This window comes from Caretta caretta, chromosome 9, assembly GCF_965140235.1.
Source record: "Caretta caretta isolate rCarCar2 chromosome 9, rCarCar1.hap1, whole genome shotgun sequence".
Taxonomy (NCBI): Eukaryota; Metazoa; Chordata; order Testudines; family Cheloniidae; genus Caretta; species Caretta caretta.
In genome coordinates, this window is record NC_134214.1 from 40,733,533 (window position 1) to 40,755,020 (window position 21,488).

Consider the following 21,488-nt stretch of genomic DNA (forward strand, 5'->3'; position numbering starts at 1 on the left):
TCTGGAGGAATTCTACGTTCCTGTGAGGGCACAGAATTCATACCTTCTGCAGATTTCTTGGCTCCCCCGCAGAAAAATGGAGGAGCAAAGAAATCTGTGGGGAACACACGCCTCTTCCCCGGCAGCCTGGGCACGTCTGCTGTGAGCAGCTAGCAGCAGAGAGCAGCTCACAATGGGGGGGGATCAGGGAGGCTGGGCATGCTTGCGTGCGTCCATGGAGAGATGTTAAGGGGATGGAGCTGGGCCCGTGCCTGCGTGCGAATGAATGAGAGACACACACTCTGTCCCTCTTGCTTGCTGTTCCTGGATCCCAGCTTGGAGGCATAGGGCTGTCTGAAGCAAGCTCTGTCCCTAAGGCAGAGCAGAAATGTAACAATTAAGCAGGCAGGCTGCTAACGTTCCCATTGTTAGTTAATTGTTCCCATTCTTAGTTGATTAAGGCTCGTTTACCTTGCCAGAGAGGGGTAAAGGAGCCTTATTGTAAATGACAGTAACGAAATCCTAAACTAGGAAGATCTATGTCAAGGGATCTCAAACTGGGGATTACCCTGAGGGGGTAATGAGGTTATTATATGGGGGGTCGCAAGCTGTCAGCCTCAACCCCAAACTCCACTTTGCATCCAGCATTTATAATGGTGTTAAATATATAAAAAAGTGTTTTTAATTCATAAGGGGGTTGCATTCAGAGGCTTGCTATGTGAAAGGGGTCGCCAGTACAAAAATTTGAGCGCTACTGGTCTATGTGCTTTCTGTCTTTTTTTCCTGTGCCAGAGAGCCACAATGGAGTTAGATTACAGCTCAGGATCTATTTTACTTATCCATTAAAAAAAAAAAAAGCAGGACAATGATTAGCAAAACTGTATGACTTTCACGTGTGAAAATCTGCGCAATTAAAAGCGACGTTGTACGTTACAGAACACCAAACACCAAAATAAAAGTAATGTAATTTAAATGAAAATCCACGATTATAACTGGAATGCTGGATATTGGTTACCAAGTATTTGTAATTTAACTTTCATGTATTTAGGAAATGCTGAACAGTTATTGTGATTTTTTTCTGTATATCAGTTTAAATACATTACCAAAATAAGTGAAACTGGTGTGATTATATTGCAGTATTTCGACAAATTAAATATGCAGGATTTTGCAGAATTTTGCATTTTTGGTGCAGAATTTTGGGGGTTTGGGCACAGAATTCCCCCCAGGACCAATGGATATAAGAGTGTGAAGATCCCTGCATGCCTGCTACTCATGCAGTATCTCTTCTGTGGACAAACATAGGATTTCATTTTCCAGAACTATTAACATTTAATTTTCTTGATGAGCACAAAGGATGGAATTTTAGGGAAAGAGACAAAGTAGTAGAAGAAACTAATGAAGCGATAACTGAAAAAGGATAAAAGCAATTAAGGGGATGCACAAAAACATAAAAAGAAAAGGAGTACTTGTGGCACCTTGGAGACTAACCAATTTATTTGAGCATGAGCTTTCGTGAGCTACAGCTCACTTCATCGGATGCATACTGTGGAAACTGCAGAAGACATTATATACACACAGAGACCATGAAACAATACCTCCTCCCACCCCACTGTCCTGCTGGTAATAGCTTATCTAAAGCTTATCTAAAGTGATCATCAAGTTGTGAATCAAACAAACTGTTGACTCTTCCATTTTGCTTCATAGATATTGTACAAAGACTACAGAAGAAACAGAAATCAGACCTAACCAAAACCCCCTCACTTAAGCTAAGCCATTACCCCTCCAAACAACCAGTTGAATTGAGGATCTAATTTCTGAAAACCTTGATAGATTTTTCACCACATATTCCTAACTAGAAAAAAAATAAGATAGAATAAAAGTGTAATAATTTAGTTATGTTAATTAATGCTAATGAAATAAAAAAATATATAAATTGCATGGGTGTGAGTGGGAAGAAAGAATCGCATTCTCAAATACCAGGCAGATACACATAAGATTCAATCCTGTACTCCTGACCCCGGTTCTAAAGGAGCTCTGCAAAGGATCAGGTGCACAGGATTGGGCCCTGTAATAATGAGTTGATTATCATAATATTTATCTGATCAATATGCAGCACACAAAATCTTGACTATCATTATGATCTTGTTGTGTATGGTACTATACACATAAATATAAAGATAGGATCCCTGCCTCAAGGAGTTTACAATCTAAAGGCTGGTTTCAGAGTAGCAGCTGTGTTAGTCTATATTCGCAAAAAGAAAAGGAGTACTTCTGGCACCTTAGAGACTAACAAATTTATTTGAGCATAAGCTTCCGTGAGCTACAGCTCACTTCATCGGATGCATTCAGTGGAAAATACAGTGGGGAGATTTATATACATAGAGAACATGAAACAATGGGTGTTACCATACACACTGTAAGGAGAGTGATCACTTAAGGTGAGCTATTACCAGCAAGAGAGCAAGGGGGTGGGGGTGGGGGGGGACCTTTTGTAGTGATAATCAAGGTGGGCCATTTCCAGCAGTTGAAAAGAACGTCTGCGGAACAGTGTGGGGTGGACGGTGGGGGGGGGGGGGGATAAATATGGGGAAATAATTTTACTTTGTGTAATGACCCATCCACTCCCAGTCTCAAAACTCCAAGTTATGGAGTTTTGCCCCATAACTTGACATTACTGCAGTCAGCCATTTTGTGTGTTTAACCACTACTAGCTAAAAACCAAATACCAGATAGCTAGAAATAATTTTAGGGCTCTAAAAGGCAAGGCCAAACAACTACATAAATGCAGTTTTTCTAATTGAAATAAATAAATAAATAAAAACCAAAAAAGTTAATATGCCATAAAAATAAAAGAAAATGTTTAAACAGACAATCTTGGTTTTAAGTACCATTGTCATATACATTTTATTATGGTTATAACTATAAATACTAAAAATGTTTTAATAATAAAAAATAACATGTAATTTCCTACATTAAAAAAAATTGGTAACCCACTAGGGGTGGCTATAATAACCCACTGAAATTATTATAAATGATGTGCTTTATTTAAACTAGCTATATAAAAAAATCAGCAAAAAAATACACTTTAGAGCAGTCCAAAAAAGCTTTTCTTAGGGCAGGGAGCTAATACCTAAACTCCCCATCGGCTGGACAGAAGGCGGGCCCCTGGAAGACCGGCTGGTAATTACTCAAGACCATCTCAAACTTAGGGTAACTATAATGTTTGTGGTGCTCTAAACTATTGCTATTGCATATATGCAGGTGTGCTTAAAGCCTAATAAAATAGTATTATTATTAAACAAAGAAGTTGTGTCCCCATTGATTTATTCCTAATGCCACCTTAAAAAAACAAACCAGTTACGTTACCATTGCTTTGGGTTCAAAAAACTCTGGGTAATGGGAGAGAGAAAACATTTAACAACAGAAAGGGAATACATCCCCTGGGAAAGTATTTTTCCCTATTTTGAGCACATTGTACACATTGTTCTATTTCATATTAGGAAGTTGTTTTTGTTTTAATGGTTATTTTAAAGTTACGTTCCTGTGCATGAGTAGATGGCAACAGAGGGAAGATTAACAATGAAAATCTAATTGAAAGAAGTGAACTTTAGAGGAAATCGGATGGAGGAAGTTTCCAGTGCATGAAAAAAATGTGAAATAAGAGACAGAAGTACAAGTGGCATAAGGACAGGAAGGAGGACTGGGAAGAATTCACGGCATAAGAAGGGGAGCAAGAGGCAAGTAAGGCTAAAATATTAGCAGGGCAAGCTGTGTAGGGTTTTGAGGACATGAACAATATTTGGATGGGCTTGAAGCTGGAGACCAAAAAGAAGAAGGTTAGAGAAGTCAAGACAAAAGGTAATGAAGATTAGCCTCATCTCAGTACATGCACAATGCAAGCCAAGTACATTATTGCATAATGGAAATATAGGGCCTGCTTCTGCTCTCAATTCCACTACTTTTACCACTGTGGAACTTCATTGATTTCAGTGGGGCTTCTTCTGTTTTATACCAGTGAAAGTGAAAGCAGAATCAGCTTTCCGTCAGTCCCATAATTCCTTAAAAAAATTATTCTTAGTGCACTTCACATGAGAGAGGCAGACAGGGGAAAAAATACTCTTTATATGGGATTTAAATACTTTCTCTCAGTTTATGTACCCTTGATCGTGTTACCTTGCCAGCAAGCACCAACAGTTAGCTGCATGGCTATGTGTGATGGATGGATAGGCCAATCATTTGTCACAAGGTAAGGCTCATACGTCGTGCCGTCCATATATAAGGTAACCACAGGAAACTCAACATTGACGACGTAGTAGTGCCATTCTTTATCACAAATCTGAATAATAAAAGAAATAAAAGAAGATCTTTAGACCCCTTTGTTCTGCTCCTATTTTCATGCAGAATAAATTCTTTTGATCATGTTATTTCCAAGACGTGGAATTCTACTGGTAGAAGCAGATAACAATTACTGCACTTTAGGCTGAAAAAGAACAATGTTAACATTTTCATGGATAAATTTTTGACACAATGCTATGGTATTTAGCCTGTACCTCTGTGGTTACATCTCTACACACGCTGGTCAAAAAGGAGGCATCTCACTGAAATTAACAAAAGTCAAACCAATGTTGACAAATATCACAACTGGCACACATGTGTAACACATTTTAAACAAATTCCTCTTAAAACACATTCTTTAAAGGGATGGAGCAGAGTGAAAATTCAATGGATTTTGCACTTGTTGTGCATCCTTACATTACTTAAGTCAGATTAACTAGTTAATACATCAGAATAGTTAATGTTTGTACAGCCTTTCAAGAATACAAAGTTCTATAGAAGTGCTCAATAGTGGTTTTTGTATCTGACCATGATTATTCTAGACCACGAATCAGCAACCTTTGGCATGCAGCCCGCCAGGGTAAGCCCCTTGCGGGCCGGGCTGGTTTGTTTACCTGCTGTGTCTGCAGGTTCGGCCGATTGCAGCTCCCACTGGGAGTTCATCAGCAGTTCATCGCTACAGACCAATGTGGGGTGCGGGAAGCAGCAGCCAGCACATCCCTCAGCCTGCACCGCTTCCCGCACCCCCCATTGGCTTGGGACACGAACCATGGCCAGTGGGAGCTGCGATCAGCTGAACCTGCAGACGTGGTAGATAAACAAACCAGCCCGGCCTGCCAGGGGGCTTACCCTGGTGGGCTGCATGCCAAAGGTTGCCAATCCCTGTTCTAGATATCCCTTTTTCCCCTAAATTAGGAAAGAATTTATTGCTCAGGGCGTTGATGAATTATTAGCACTTGTTTGACCCAAACATTATTATTTATTATTATTATAAATTGTATTGCCTCGGTGCCTAAGGTCCTCAGTCCAGGAGTTCATTGCCCTAGGCACTGTACAAATGGAACAAAAGAATGGGCCCTGCCTCAATGAGCTTTCAATCATGGTTTGGGCAGGTAACATGAAAGTTTCCTCACGCAAATCTATCAATGAAACTCAACGCTGGCCAACATTTTTGCTGCTATTTCAAATGTGAGATCCTATTCTGTTATGCCAATGTACCTTTGTCTTGAACACCAGTGCCCACAGCTAATTCCATACCAGCCATGCCAAATTTTGTGTGATCATTTGTGAGATGGACAGGGGTTAAAATGAGACCACCACACCCATTTTCACTTGTAACACAAATACAGATTTGAAACAGGTCTTCAGATATGAAAGACTATGCAAACCCCATTGCATTCCTAGCTCCCTGATCCCTTCATGAAATCTTGCAGATTTTCAAGTTCAAAGGCGTAACTCACAATAAAGTGAGAATGCAAAAATGTGTTTTTAAAGATGAAACAGTTTCAATCATCACTTGCAACTTTGAAGTCTATACAGATAATTGTTTTCATGTTTTAAGACAGTGACACACTTGAATGCAGATATTGTCCCTGTTTCTCTAAGGCGAGCAGAAAGGTAAGCGATGTTAAAGGGTAACAACTTTGTCCTCAGTTGGGTTAAATGTTATCTGTAGCAATATCTGCCCTTTGAGAGAAAAGCTAATGTTTTGTTCCAGAAGACATTTCAACAGAGCTTAATCGCTTCCATTTCAAATGGATACATTTATTATTGCAGACATTGTAGCCAAACAGCAAGAGATAAACGCAACAACATGCTGCTGAAGCCTTCCTTTTCCCAAGCAATATAGAGCACAAATGTTTTCTGAAGGTTAAATGAACTAAAAGCAAAACTGAAAGTAAATAAATTGGAAAACTGAGAACTCTTTTGAACAAACAGCAACAACAAATAGGATTATTCAGTCTGTCCCTTCAGGGAAAAGCAGCGTTTCAAGAGTCCTGAACTAATTGTGATGCATCATACCTACACATGTCTATCTTGTTACATAAAAGAAAATGACTGATATGGCTGAATATGGGATACTGTCAACACATGACACAAGCCTCAGAGGTTATAGTCTATACATTTCTGAGGCCTCCCCACGGGTGCCTCTTTTTGCTGTTATAAATAATACTCTTTGGGAGATACCAAGTACCACTGCAGATGAGCAATCCTTGCTACATCCAAACAAAGAACAAGGACATTTTAAAAAGACAAACTCTCGGGGGGAACTCTTGTGTGTATATTATAACAACCTGTGAACGGGCAGCTAGCTGGATTGCTCAATTGACTGAACAATCTGATAATTATACAGGAACACAAGATTAAATCACTGCACTGAACCAGGAGATGATTCCACTTAGTCTAGTGCTATTGGATTCTTCAGAGAAATATGTAGGTGTCTGTCATGTACAAATTAACATTTCTATAGGGAAATTTATAGACCGTATGATGTGTTAGTCCTTTACCCCTAAGGTATTAAAAATAATAGTTAAAAGAAACCATGGCCTAAGTAACAGCATCTGCTTCTTCACTATACCAACAGGAGTGGAACCAGCTCTGATCCTAAATTTGAACTGGAACACAAAGTATACACTTTGGTAGTCTATGTATTTTGTGTCCCTGATTCCGATCTCACAAAGTTATGACCGTATAAAACAGCCATGAAATGACAATGGGGCCCAGCATGCCTCACACTCATGCTCTCAACTTAGAATTGTGTCATTCTCACTGCAGTGGGAAATCACAGTGGAGAAGGCCTCCTAGGACTACAGACTTGACAATGTGCTAGACAGGGGTGGACGAGGCAGAAAGGTCAAATGGGCTCACAGAAGTAAATGGGCTTCCATAGAATTTGGTCAAAAGAACTTTATAGCAGTTTAGCACAATATGAAAGTTTCTTACATTTCCAAACAAAACAAAGACACCACATTTTGTTTTTTTATATATATATATTAACACTTTTTAGTCTCTGGACTACATCAGTCACTGATTCTTATGGCTAATTTTATTTCTGCTGCATTCTGTTGTGAGCCTAGAACTGACATGTGCCACACTGGCTGTGCAGAACTTAAGGAACACCCACCCACCCTTTCTGAGGGCCATTTAAATGCTACTACTTTGGCAAGTACCAATATTATGGTCATTTTTGTCAGAGACAAAGACACACTAGCACCCTGCCAGGTGTTAAAGAGCTATCATTGGCTTAAATAGCCCTTCCTCAGCAACAAGAAGGTTTAAACAAGAAATTTAAATTTCATCACAGAGAAAGTTCAACCCTCACATCCACAAGAGACTACTTGTCGCTTGCACCCCAGTTTGGGGTAATCCTCAAAGAGAGGACAGTGGTCTGAGAGAGAGAGAGACAGTGCCCTCCATTTCACCTCTCCTCCTCCCAACTCTCTGCTCAGCTCTCAAACAGCTGAATTAAGGGGGAGTGATCCCAGGCTGGGAAGAGACCCAGCCTGTGAAATTTACAGCAGTGTATGGTGAGACAAAACCTTTGCTTTTAAATTCACTTAGCTTAAGTTAGATTTTAGTTTGCACATCACTCTTATTTTCTTTTGTAGCCAACCTGACTTTTATGTATCATCATTTATAATTACTTAAAATCTATCTTTCTGTAGTTAATAAACTTTTCTTATTGTTTTATCTTAGCTAGTGTGTTTGGAATGAAGTGTGTGGGAAACTCTATTTGGGATTATAAGGCTGGAGCATACATCATTTTCCTTTGATGAAATGATGGACTTTCTATGTGCTTGCACTGTTCTGTAGTGTGCTGGACAATACAAGACACACATGTTTGGGGAACAAGGCTGGGAATAAGAATTTGCAGGTGTCTTCCTGTATGTAATTCAGAGAGTGCTGGTCAGAGTGCTTGTGGTTTTAGCTGGGAGTGAATTTGAATGCTGAAGGTTGTGTGAGCAGACCAGCAGTGGATGTTCTGATAGCAAAGCAGTGTAAAAGGCACCCCAGGCTAGAGAGTTAAGGGAACACCACTGTTCAGTGGTACAGATTGTGCCCTGAGGAATGTCACAACCACCTACCTACACTACAGAACATTAGATGGCATATTTTATATAGCCTGGACAAATCCCAGCATCATCAGATGCACCTATTTCATTGCACTAACAAATTTAAGGGCCTAGGGCCAGATTTTCACAGGTATTTAGACACCTAAAAATGCAGGTTGGTGCTTAGTGAAATTTTCAAAAACATCGGAGCAGGTTAGGTGCCTAACTCCTGTATTATTTCAATGGGAGTTAGGTGCCTAGGTGCTTTTGAAAATCCTACTAGGCACTTATTTGCATCTTCAGACCCCTAATAACCTTTGAAAACTTGCTCTGGGTCCTTTATAGAAGTGGATACATTTGAAAACGCTAATGGAATTGTCCAAGACAACAGGACTTAATTCCAATCACTCAGAGAGCAGCCGCAGTGGGTATTTCATGCCTGGCCATGTCTCAAGAAATAAAATGATGAAATAAATAATGGCAGCATGTAATTTGTTGTGTAACCACTTCAGACACCTTTTTTGAACCTGTTGACCACAGGAAGCCAATATGTTTTCCCATATGCATCTACTGTGGCAGCAGAACATAATGCAACCACTACAGTGAAGCTGTTAAAGTAAAATGACAAAATGTATTGGCAAATCAAGATTTTTTTAATCAGATCTGGTAAGAAATTTTTAAATACCCTAATTTATAAAGCTATCCTAGTGAGATGTTACAGATGAGCAAACTTGACCTTAAAAGACTGCTGGGTGGCCAGGGTGGTCTAATCACTTTATCATGTCAGTCTGCCTCTCCAGTGCATTAATCAAATCATAACTAAATAATCAGCTTGGAGGCTCCGTGGTATTTATAGCCATCAGGATGCATTTTATATAATAGATGCAAATAATGTGATATACTTTAATGGAATAATCTCTACATTCATACACAGCTTTTCAAGCTATAAAATACCCACCCTCTTCTGATGGAGTTATCGAATGCCAAAGATTTTGCTAACTGATATTGGTGTGATCTGGACCAAAACCAAAGTACTTTTACCTTGCCCTTTGCAGTCTGCAAAATAGCCAGGTACTTTCTTGCCCATTACATGCAGATAGTTCTTATACACATACAAAAGTAGACTTCAGTGCAGTTGGACTGCTTGCATTATCAAGGAGTAAGAGTTGCAGGATCCAGCCTTGTTTACTTCAATGGGGCTACTCACATGAATAAGGAGTGTTCACATGCTCTGTATAATGGTTTGCAGAACTGGATTTAACATTTACCATTGTGGCAAAATAAGAGGAAAAATTAGCATAATATTCCTCTTATGCTAGTGTAACTTCATTGGCTTCAGAATCAGGCCCATTGGGAGTTTCATAGATACTAAGGTCAGAAGGGACTATTATGATCATCTAGTCTGACCTCCTGCAGAACGCAGGCCACAGAATTTCACCCACCCACTCCTGCGAAAAACCTCTCACCTTTGTCTGAGCTATTGAAGTCCTCAAATCGTGGTTTAAAGATTTCAAGGAGCAGAGAATCCTCCAGCAAGTGACCCATGCCCCATGCTACAGAGGAAGGTGAAAAACCTCCAGGGCCTCTTCCAATCTTCCCTCGAGGAAAATTCCTTCCCGACCCCAAATATGGTGACCAGCTAAACCCTGAGCATATGGGCAAGGTTCACCAGCCAGATACTACAGAAAATTCTTTCCTGGGTAACTCAGATCCCACCCCATCTAATATCCCATCACAGGCCATTGGGCCTATTTACCATGAATATTTAATTACCAAAACCATGTTATCCCATCATACCATCTCCTCCATAAACTTATCGAGTTTAATCTTAAAGCCAGATAGATCTTTTGCCCCCACTGCTTCCCTTGGAAGGCTATTCCAAAACTCCTCTCCTCTGATGGTTAGAAACCTTCGTCTAATTTCAAGTCTAAACTTCCTGGTGGCCAGTTCATATCCATTTGTTCTTGTGTCCACTCCCTTAAATAATTTCTTTAAATAATTCCTTAAATAAGTTGCGCGCGTTCGGCAGAATCAGGCCCCTATGGAGGTTATGAAAAATGCAGTCTGTTTTCTTTTAAGAAAATTTCCATCATACAATGGTTAGTAGATATTTTATGAACTTCATACCAGCTTCCTTCTCTTGCTTTTTTTCATCTCATAATGCACATCATAATCCTCCATTTTGTGACAATGACTTCAGCACATCCTGTGATTGCACACAATATTCTGAGCTCTGAGGTACTATATAAAGAAGTCACAAATATCTTTTCACTGATTTTTCGATACTCTGTGGGCAAAACGGTGGGGACGTGTGACTGTGCTGCTGCCCTGTTTTCTATGTGCAGATACTCTGCAAACAGAGTTGGATGAAGAAAAATGCTGCATCATTGATGTTTAAATTGCACATATTTTTGAAGTTGCACAAGGTACAACCAATGTTATCAGCACTGATTTACACATAGAGGGCAGATTCCACCATCAGCTATTCCTGTGTAACTCTACAGTATACCCACTGAGATCAGTGGAGAGGTTCCAGATTCACAGCAGCGTAACTGAACAGAATTCAGCCCAGTCACTTTAAACTGATGTTTTACTCTTTCAGTCAATAAAAGACATTTATCTCCGCTTCCCTAGTAACTGCTGCATTCTTTGTCCTTGAGATGTAACCCACTTTTCCAAACACATGCATACAATGCAGCATCTTTGTGGAAAATCAGTAACATTTAAGGGACACCCACTTTGCTTTTTTTTTTTTTTTAACCCTACTATTCCTAGTCCAACTAAAATTACTGCCAAGGAAGTGAGGTAGAAATAGAAAATAATCCCTTTTTGAAAGATGTTTACTTTGTGCATTTGATAGCACTTTGTGTTTGGTTAGTATCTCTGTTCCCTTATATGGTCAGTCACTCATGCCTCCTCCCACACTTTATTTGTATGGGCATTTCCAGTACAGGGAGTCCTGGGACTTACAACACAATTCGTTCCTCAGAATTGCATTGTAAATCGAAACGGTGCAGGTTGAAACTGCTTTTCCCATAGGAATCAATGGTATAAAGGGGGGATTGGTTGATACACAATTTTCACCACAATAACCTAGATTTTTGTACTAAATGAATTATAGATGACTAATGTAGCAACATCAGTGTATTTATTTGGTAAACATCATTCAAATAAACATACAAAATCACATATGCTTTGAGTTTCCAGAACTTTTTGAAGGGCTCTTGGCTGGGGGCTTCTCTGAAATCTGGGCTGCAGTCTTCTCTGGACTCTTCTCTGCAATCTTAAAGAATGTGTCCCAGGAACTTTGTACAGATGAATTGGGCTTGCTTTTTACAGAATTGCTTGTACATAACTTTGTGGTCATGTTGTAATGAATGGAGCTGGAACGGGGTCCCTTGAAGTCGCTTGTCTCATTGGCTTTCAGGGCCAGAGCAGCTTGTTGCCAGGTAGCCTTGCTGCTTGTTTTTGATTGGCTCCCAACCCCAGGCTCAGCCAATCAGAAAGCTTGAACAGTGAAATCAGTGATTGGCTGAGGCTCAGCATGTGTTGTGTGCTGTCCTCCCTGCCGGCTTTCCTCGTAAGGGTGAAACAAGCATCATAGGGGCGAAATGGGCAGTCAATTGAAAAGTGTTGTACGTCCAAGGACTCCCTGTATTAGGGGAGGGAACAATAATGAAAAACGAAGGGAAGTGGGGCCTCCTCCGTTAAACCTTCTGGTTTGTGCTTGACTCTGCCTGATGCCTTCATCTTGCTAATGCCCATCAGCCTGTTGCTTCTCCTCTCCTTCCCCTACAGCACAGGACTTTGCTGTCTCTCCAAATCCGTGGAAAGCAGGCTTCCTTTCAAACTTTCTCCTCTGGATACTTCCTCAGGTTTACCTCCATGGACAGCATCATTTAGGGATGGGGTGGGGGAGCTGGGTAGCAGAGTAGGACAAATGATTGAAAACACTCTAGCATGATTAACTTTATCTACAAAGATTTGTGAAAACTACTTTTCAATGTGTAAATATTTTAAAATAAATCACTGGAACACTCAACTTTAAAAATATTTAATATCATAAAAAGAATTTTTCAAAGAAACTTTCCTTTTTCCCTACTTGTTGTCCATCAACAGCTTTTTTGGCTTGTCCAGAGGATGACTTGCTTGAAGTCCTCAGGTCCAGCTATTCTCTTCTGAGTACTTGTGATTCCTTTGTGCTGCTACTTGGTCAGATAAGTAGTTAAGTCCAAAAAGAGACTAAATAGGTTACACATTAATTTCAGAGGGACTTAATTCCACAAACCCTCTGGATCAATTGTTCTCTTACCTCCTGGGATGTGCCACCACTGACCATTTTAGGGACTGCACTGGCTATTCTCTGACACAGATGGGTTTGTGTACTAATGCAAGGGCTCCCAGAAACAAGTTTTCTGACACTGGCCAGGCTATGCATTGGTGGAAGTAGAACAAGTTCTGGGTGAATCTGGTCTCTGACTTGCTTATCTCCACCTCCAGGCTTGTTTTTTTTCTCCTCCCCTCTCTGCTTTTTCACCTCTCTGCTTTATTTAGTGCCAGCTTCCTTACAGTCCTTTTTCATTATCTTCTGACTATTGATATGAAAGCTAGAGCTGTGCAGGGAATGGAAATTCCATTTTACGGAGGATGTCAAGATTTTGAAATTTGTTTTCATCCCAAATGGGAACAAAACCCCCCCAAATTTGAAATTTTCTGTGAAAGGAAGTTCTTGAAAAAATCATTTGGAGTTAAATTGGGTTTCTTTGACAAAATCAAAATGGTTCCATTTTGAATTTTTTAAATGTTATAAAATAAAATATAAAATGAAAAAAATTCCCAATGAAATCATTTTCAAAAGAAAAAGAAAAATATTTCATTCCAAAAATATCAAAAAGGGGCATTTCAGCATTGTTGGAACTTTCTCTCTGAATAGGGTGACTATATTTCCCTATGCTGTATATGGGACGTGGTAAAATTACTTGTATTCAAACAAGTTCAATGGGAATCAATCAGAACTATGCAGTACAAATGTTCAAATTAACATCAAGTTGACTAAGCCCCTGTTAAAAAGAAATTCTGCGTAGTTGGATTCTTTTTATTTACCTTCTTATCTTTAAAGCTTTCAAGTTCACATGAGGAGGGGTGACACACACACCCCTACCCTCCATATACACACACTCCCATACACCTCTCTCACAAAGGTGGGGTGACTGACCGTCTGACCCACCCTGACACTCTCCGCCCTTCACGCCTGGCTGGGCCCCCAGGACAGACCCGCCTCTCCTGGTACTTGGTGCCGCGTCTTCCCAAGGCAACACATGGGGGTGTGGCACACAGGGTCACATGCCCCTCCCCCCCCAAATTTCTTCCAGTGTTCACACCAGAATGTGGCCAGCAGCAGCCATGGGGGGGATGTGTCTTTGCAGAGCTCATCTCTTCCCTTTCACACACATAGCCCCCGCCACCTCCTGTGGCTGGAAGCAGCTTTTCCCTTTCTGTCCGCACAATGTTGAAAGGCAGCTAACACCTTCAGTCTGCTGCTGGCCACTGACATAACCTGGCCGCAGACATAACCCAGCAGCCTCCAGCACAGGCAGGAAGGGGTTAATCCCTAAGGATGCATTGTGCACAAGGGCCCAGGGAACCTGACTGCAGAGGCTTCATTGAACCTGGCCAGAGAGGTGTCTCAGTAGGGGAGGGTGCCTAGGAAACGGACTTATAAGTAAGGCTAAGATTATGTCATGGAGGTCATGGAAGTCATGGAATCTGTGACTTCCAGAGACCTTTTCTGCTTTAGCCCGGGGATAGTGGGGCTAGAGCTGTCAACCAGCATGGGCCCTGAAGCTCTCACCTACCATGGGCCGCAGGGTCCCTGCAACTCCCAGCTGCCGTACCCTGGAGCTCTGAGCAATGGTGAGGGGCTCCACACAGCTCCGAGCTGCTGTGGGCGGCAAGGGACCCCAGCATTCTCAGCCACCACAGGGTGCCAGGGGGACTCCGGAACTGCAGCAAGGGTCGGTGCTGGATCCCCCCATACCCATTTTGTCACAGTTATTTTTGATAAAAGTCAGGAAAAGGTCACAGGCTTCCATGCATTTTTATTGCCTGTGACCTGTCCGTGACTTTTACTAAAAATAACTGTGACAAAATTTTAACCTTATTTATAAGAGGTGGATTATAATAATCTCTACTTCATCCAAAAATATTGGTCAATCATCATCCACACATGCTGCATGTAAATATTAAACTGAGTTACAATTTTAAAAATAATGTGGTTATTCGGGGCTAGCCTAGCCATTAAAGCAAAGGACTGGGGAGGTCAGAACATTTGGGTTCTAGTTTCACCTCTGCCATTGACTTGCTGTGTGATCCTGAGCAAGTCACTTAACCTCTCTGACCTACATCCACAAAGGGATTTAGGCATTACAATGCTCAGCCACTGGAATATAGAAACATTCTCAAGCTGTGTCTAGCCCAGGGCATATATGTACGAAGTCCACCAGCTTCAACGGGAGGGATAGATAAAGACCCACACCATAATATCCCTTAGTCCAGTGGCTAAGGCACTCACCCGAGAGATGGGAAATCCCTGTTTAAATCCCTTCTCCACATCAGGCAGGGAACTGAACTGGGGTCTCCCACATCCTCAATCAGAACCCTAACCCCAGGACTAAAGGTAATAAAGGAGGTCACCTCCAGTGTCATGCTGTCCTGCAGAGAGGCTCAAGAATGTGAGTACCAACCTCAGGGCAGGCTGTTAAGAAACAGGGCACAAACCCCAAATTGACTATTATAACATTCATAAACCAGTCGGAGAACACTTCAATCTCTCTGGTCACGCAATCACAGACATGAAGGTCGCTATCTTAAAACAAAAAAACTTCAAATCCAGACTCCAGCGAGAAACTGCTGAATTGGAATTCATTTGCAAATTGGATACTATTAATTTAGGCTTATATAGAGACTGGGAGTGGCTAAGTCATTATGCAAGGTAGCCTGTTTCCTCTTGTTTTTTCCTACCCCCCCTCCCCAGATGTTCTGGTTTAACTTGGATTTAAACTTGGAGAGTGGTCAGTTTAGATGAGCTATTACCAGCAGGAGAGTGAGTTTGTGTGTGTATGGGGGTGGGGGGGGGGATGTGAGAAAACCTGGATTTATGCAGGAAATAGCCCGACTTGATTATGTAAAGAGTTGTCACTTTGGATGGGCTAGCATCAGCAGGAAAGTGAATTTGTGTGGGGGGGTGGAGGGCGAGAAAACCTGGATTTGTGCTGGAAATGGCCCACCTGTTGATCACTTTAGATAAGCTATTACCAGCAGGACAGTGGGGTGCGAGGAGGTATTGTTTCATATTCTCTGTGTATATATAAAGTCTGCTGCAGTTTCCACGGTATGCATCCAATGAAGTGAGCTGTAGCTCACGAAAGCTCATGCTCAAATAAATTGGTTAGTCTCTAAGGTGCCACAAGTCCTCCTTTTCTTTTTGCGAATACAGACTAACACGGCTGTTCCTCTGAAACCTGTCAAATTGACTATGAGTTCTATATTTAGATTTCACCAACCAAGTACCAAGCATAAACTCCTCAAGCACTACAACAGCCTAACCATGGAGTCACAGACTGTCCTTCTTGGGTACCTCAATCTATCTTGTCACCTAGGCAAACTTGCCTTTGAGATAGATGGTCCCTTACATCAAAAATCACAACAATATTCAGGTTATTCCCAGTGCCAAAGGACCAATCACTTACCCCAGATCAATTGCACCTTAGATCTCACACCAAAGACAACGCTCAAAGCCAATCCTACAATAAACTATCTAAAGATTTATTAATTAGGAAAAGGAAATAAGAGTAATTTACAAGGTTAATGCAGGTAAACATATACAAACAAATGAGTTACGGTCTTAAGTTTCAAAAGGTTATAGAAGCTTCTCTAATAACCAAGTTCTATATATTTCTCAGCGCAAACCCAGGCTAATCACAGGATCTCTTGCTTATGCCTAGAAAACCTTGCCCTTGAGATTCCAAGCAGCACAGAGATACAGTTCCTTCTTATTAAGGCTTTTTATTCCTGCTTTCAAGTTGCAATCTTAGCTGATGGGAGAAATTCACTTACATGTGAATTCATGAGAGAGCACTCAACAAAGTCTTTTGTCCTGATGTTCTACAATAGTGTCCATGGGCCTTCTCTGTTGGGCAGGACCCAAAACCTTTTGGAAGCCAGCGTTTCACACTAATTCATGTCTCTTTCCTGTCTGGTGAGCTACAGAGGTTTACAATGCAAATGCTCAAGTATTACCTTACCATATGGGATAGATATGTTATAAGTGAGATTAATACAAGCACCAACTTACAAGCATTCATAAAGTCTAAGCACTAAGCACATTTTTATAACTCTGATACCTATTTTAGCAATACTAACACACAGGTGAGCCAGACTAATTCCAGCTATGTATTTATTGGTGTTCAGTTGAGACATCAGGGCTTTGGCATGATCTGGCACCTGGTTTGCCAGCATCACTTCCACTTCCTCCTCTGCCACCACCCTCCCCCACCCAAGCTGTTTTATACAGTGTTCAGTGTGATCAGAGCATACCTACCAGATCAGGGATCCACAGGCAAGACAAGCATTTCCCTGATTGTTCTTCACCTGAAGATCATGCGGGGGCTTAGGCATGAGATAGATATCTGGGTGCCTGCTTGAGGCAGCAGTGCACATGCCCACAGGCAGAAATTTAGGTGCCTATGGAACATTTACAATAAAAAATTAGGTGCATAGTGATTTTAAGCACTTACAGGGTTAGGCAGCAGTTGAACAGGGGTTTTATGGATTACAGTAGTACCTAAATCTATAGGTCTATTACGGGAGTTGGTGGGTGAGGTTCTGTTGCCTGAGATTTGCAGCAGGTCACACGAGATGGTCCCTTCTGGTCTTAATGTCTATGAGTCTAATTTTGGGGTTTAGGTAACTAAGTCCCTTTGTGGACCTGGTCCTATGTGCTTTAATTTAGCCATCTGTAAAATGAATATAGGAATAATACCTATTCACATGGGAGAAGTTATGAAGTTTAACTAATGTTCCAAAAGCAGTTCCTTTAAGATAATTGGGTGAAAGTGCTATATACAAGAATTATCATTATTCAGGCTATGAATTAATCATGGGTAGGTCATGGGCAGAAAAAAAAAATGACAGCCCCTGACCTGTCCATGATTTATACCATAGATACCCCTGATTGAATCTTGGGGCTGTAGGGGGGCCCACTGCCACTCCAGCCATCACCAGAGGGGAAGCCCGCTGCCTCTCTGGTCCCCACCGTGATGGGGGAGTTCCGGGTGGCCCACTGCTGCTCCAGCCACCGCCAGGGTTGGGGAACCCTAAGGGGCCCACTGCCACTCCAGCCGCTGCTCAAGGAGCGAGGGAGCCCTGGGGCCTGCCATTGCTCCAGGACTGCTGCCAGGAGCCGCGGCTCCTCCTGCCATCCCCAGGACCGCTGCTCAGGCAGTCTCCGGGGCCAGCTGCATCAGCAGCTGCTCAGGTGGTCTCTGGGGCCAGCCACATGGGGCCACCACAGCAGCGGCCAGTGTAGTTGGCCCCAGGGCCAGGGCCACTCCAGCAGCAGCTAGTAAGGCTGGCTGTGGGGCTGGCTGCAGAGCTGCTCTAGCAGTGGTCCATGTGACTGTCCCCGGGCCTCCTGGGCAACTGGTCCTGGGGACAGCTGCTTGGGTGGCTGTTGGATCAGCCACACTGGCAGCTGCAGAAGTCACAGAGATCGCAGGAAGTCACGTAATCTGTGCCTTCCGCAAACTCCGTGACAGACACGGAGCCCTAATCATTATTAAACATGACCATTCTTTATTGAAATAGTTTATTTTTACAACCTCATTGACATCAACACAGATGGGCCTGTCTAGTTCAGGAAAGTTTCGGTACTTTTAACTGGGTAGTCCCACCTAACCCTACAGAATGTAGGTCATATCTCCCAACTGATGTATATCACCACCTGGAATGTCACTCCAAGATTTATTAGCCTTATAGCAGCCTGTCTGTTTACAAGATCATGCAGTATGTCACTAGCACTTTTCTTCCATCATTGTCACATTCTTTTTGGTGACCTTTCAAGCTCCTGATTTTCTACTGCTCAGCAGTATTGCAAACTTTTGTATTTTAGGCCACTGTTTACTATCAAGACTATAATGGAGAAGGTTATTATTGTCAAGTTACAACAAATCAAGATCATTAATAAAGGAGCAACCAGAAACAGATAGGCATTGGGATGCCTAAACTGCTTGAATAATGATAGATATCTGTACTTCTCAGTAAAACAGGTATGCTTGGGACTATGATAATGAATTACATCATTTCCGACAGTAACACATTAGAAAAGGGGAAGTGCTGGGAGTAACGTTGCCTTATAACCCTGAAAATGCTATTCTCCCTGGATCAGCATCATAGGCTCTTTCAATATTTTTGCACATCTCTAGAAGAGCTTGTAAATTGTATTGAAAGGGAGGAAAGTCTTTAATGGCTTTGTTACTAAAGAGTTAGAGGTATCAAGCCTTTTCTTCATCAATAGGATAAATATTGATCTTAATAATGTTAACATGTTCTCTTAACTCCATACATTTACTGTATTTATTATGCAGCGGGTCATACAGTGAATAATATATTTTCCTGAATCCTGCTAGATTTCACTATACGGTACATGTACATGGCTTATACATAAATTTCCACTGTTGTACAGTTTTCCACTTTGTAAGCATGTCTCTATAGAGTTTATAGAGGTCACTATTGTGAAAAGTTAGTAAACATGCAGGGATGGTTCAGGCTCTGCATTTTTATTTGACTTTACTAGAGAGGATAACAAATGCAGCTAGGAGAATTTCCCTTTGATCTTTTGCTTATGGGCATTAGCATTATCCGCTCAGCCACAGCACCCAAATCAAACATTTTGCCCTGCTATGGAAGAGGTGACATGCTTTGTAAATCTACTTCACAGTTTTTCACCCATTACCATTATACAGAATATGGACCATAGATGTTGGGTGGGTGCGGGGAAGAGATATTAATCTGGGCTTAAAAAGAAATATCACTTTTTTCAACTTATAAAACAATCCTTTTTGAAAGAGCTTTGTTAAAATGTACATATTCTGACACCATCCTTTTATGCAGATGACAGAAGATGGATAGTTAAATGGATCCAATATATTTTAATGAAGAAAGATCTCATTGTTAGAACACTCAGCACCAAGTACATACTATGTGTCATCACTGTACTGTATACAAAATATGGCTCCCAAGGTAATAGAGTCTGAAGGTTCCAAAAGACAGCTTCATCTGTATCTTCGGTGGGTAGTGTGGTAAACCCAGGACAAACAGCTACAAAAAGGGGGGGGGCAGTAATCAGTCCCAGAAGGTTAAAAGGCCCCTCCCTATCCACTGAGGAGAGGTAACCACAGATTAATAAGGTTCAGCTGAAAAGGGGTTGCTAGAGAACCAATTAGGTTCAGCTGACTCCAACTGCTTGAGCCCTTTTTAAACCCTCCCCTGTTAGGCCAGCAGGGGAGTGAGAGAAGCAGGGAAGCTGCCAGTAGGCTGTGTGCTGCAAAACACTGAACCTTTCCAGGAAGGAAAGAAGTACTTGTGGCACCTTAGAGACTAACCAATTTATTTGAGCATAAGCTTTCGTGAGCTACAGCTCACTTCATCGAATGCATACTGTGGAAACTGCAAAAGACATTATATACACAGAGACCATGAAACAATACCTCCTCCCACCCCACTCTCCTGCTGGTAATAGCTTATCTAAAGTGATCACTCTCCTTACAATGTGTATGATAATCAAGGTGGGCCATTTCCAGCACAAATCCAGGGTTTAACAAGAACGTCTGGCGGGCGGGGTAGGAAAAAACAAGGGGAAATAGGCTACCTTGCATAATGACTTAGCCACTCCCAGTCTCTATTTAAGCCTAAATTAAAAGTATCCAATTTGCAAATGAATTCCAATTCAGCAGTTTCTCACTGGAGTCTGGATTTGAAGTTTTTTTGTTGTAAGATAGCGACCTTCATGTCTGTAATTGCGTGACCAGAGAGATTGAAGTGTTCTCCGACTGGTTTATGAATGTTATAATTCTTGACATCTGATTTGTGTCCATTTATTCTTTTACGTAGAGACTGTCCAGTTTGACCAATGTACATGGCAGAGGGGCATTGCTGGCACATAATGGCATATACAACATTGGTGGATGTGCAGGTGAACGAGCCTCTGATAGTGTGGCTGATGTTATTAGGCCCTGTGATGGTGTCCCCTGAATAGATATGTGGGCACAGTTGGCAACGGGCTTTGTTGCAAGGATAGGTTCCTGGGTTAGTGGTTCTGTTGTGTGGTATGTGGTTGTTGGTGAGTATTTGCTTCAGGTTGGGGGGCTGTCTGTAGGCAAGGACTGGCCTGTCTCCCAAGATTTGTGAGAGTGTTGGGTCATCGTTCAGGATAGGCTGTAGATCCTTAATAATGTGTATGATAATCAATGTGGGCCATTTCCAATACAAATCCAGGTTTTCTCACCCCCCGCCCCCACACACACAAACTCACTCTCCTGCTGGCAATAGCTCATCCAAACTGACCACTCTCCTTACAATGTGTATGATAATCAAGGTGGGCCATTTCCAGCATAAATCCAAGTTTAACCAGAACGTCTTGGGGGGGGGGGGTGTAGGTTTTTTCCTACCCACCCACCCCCAGACATTCTGGTTAAACTTGGATTTATTCTGGAAATGGCCCACCTTGATTATCATACACATTGTAAGGAGAGTGATCACTTTAGATAAGCTATTACCAGCAGGAGAGTGGGGTGGGAGGAGGTATTGTTTCATGGTCTCTGTGTATATAATGTCTTTTGCAGTTTCCACAGTATGCATCCGATGAAGTGAGCTGTAGCTCACGAAAGCTTATGCTCAAATAAATTGGTTAGTCTCTAAGGTGCCATAAGTACTCCTTTTCTTTTTGCGAATACAGACTAACACGGCTGTTACTCTGAAACCTTTCCAGGAAGGGAGGCTGTATTCCCTCCCCAGAAGGGAAAGGAAAACAGGCACAAGGGACTGACAGAGGAAAGGTATGGCCTG

General features: G+C 41.7%; 1 protein-coding gene across 2 annotated transcripts in view; it reads right to left on the bottom strand.

Moving 5' to 3' along the window:
- CLSTN2 (calsyntenin 2) overlaps positions 1 to 21,488 on the bottom strand; it is a 694,230-nt gene that overhangs the window by 42,321 nt on the left and 630,421 nt on the right. For both annotated transcript variants that reach the window (XM_048863731.2, XM_075132232.1), the window contains one exon: positions 4,153 to 4,315. In XM_048863731.2, coding sequence (XP_048719688.2) covers positions 4,153 to 4,315 — 163 coding nt within the window. The remainder of the gene's footprint in view (positions 1 to 4,152; positions 4,316 to 21,488) is intronic.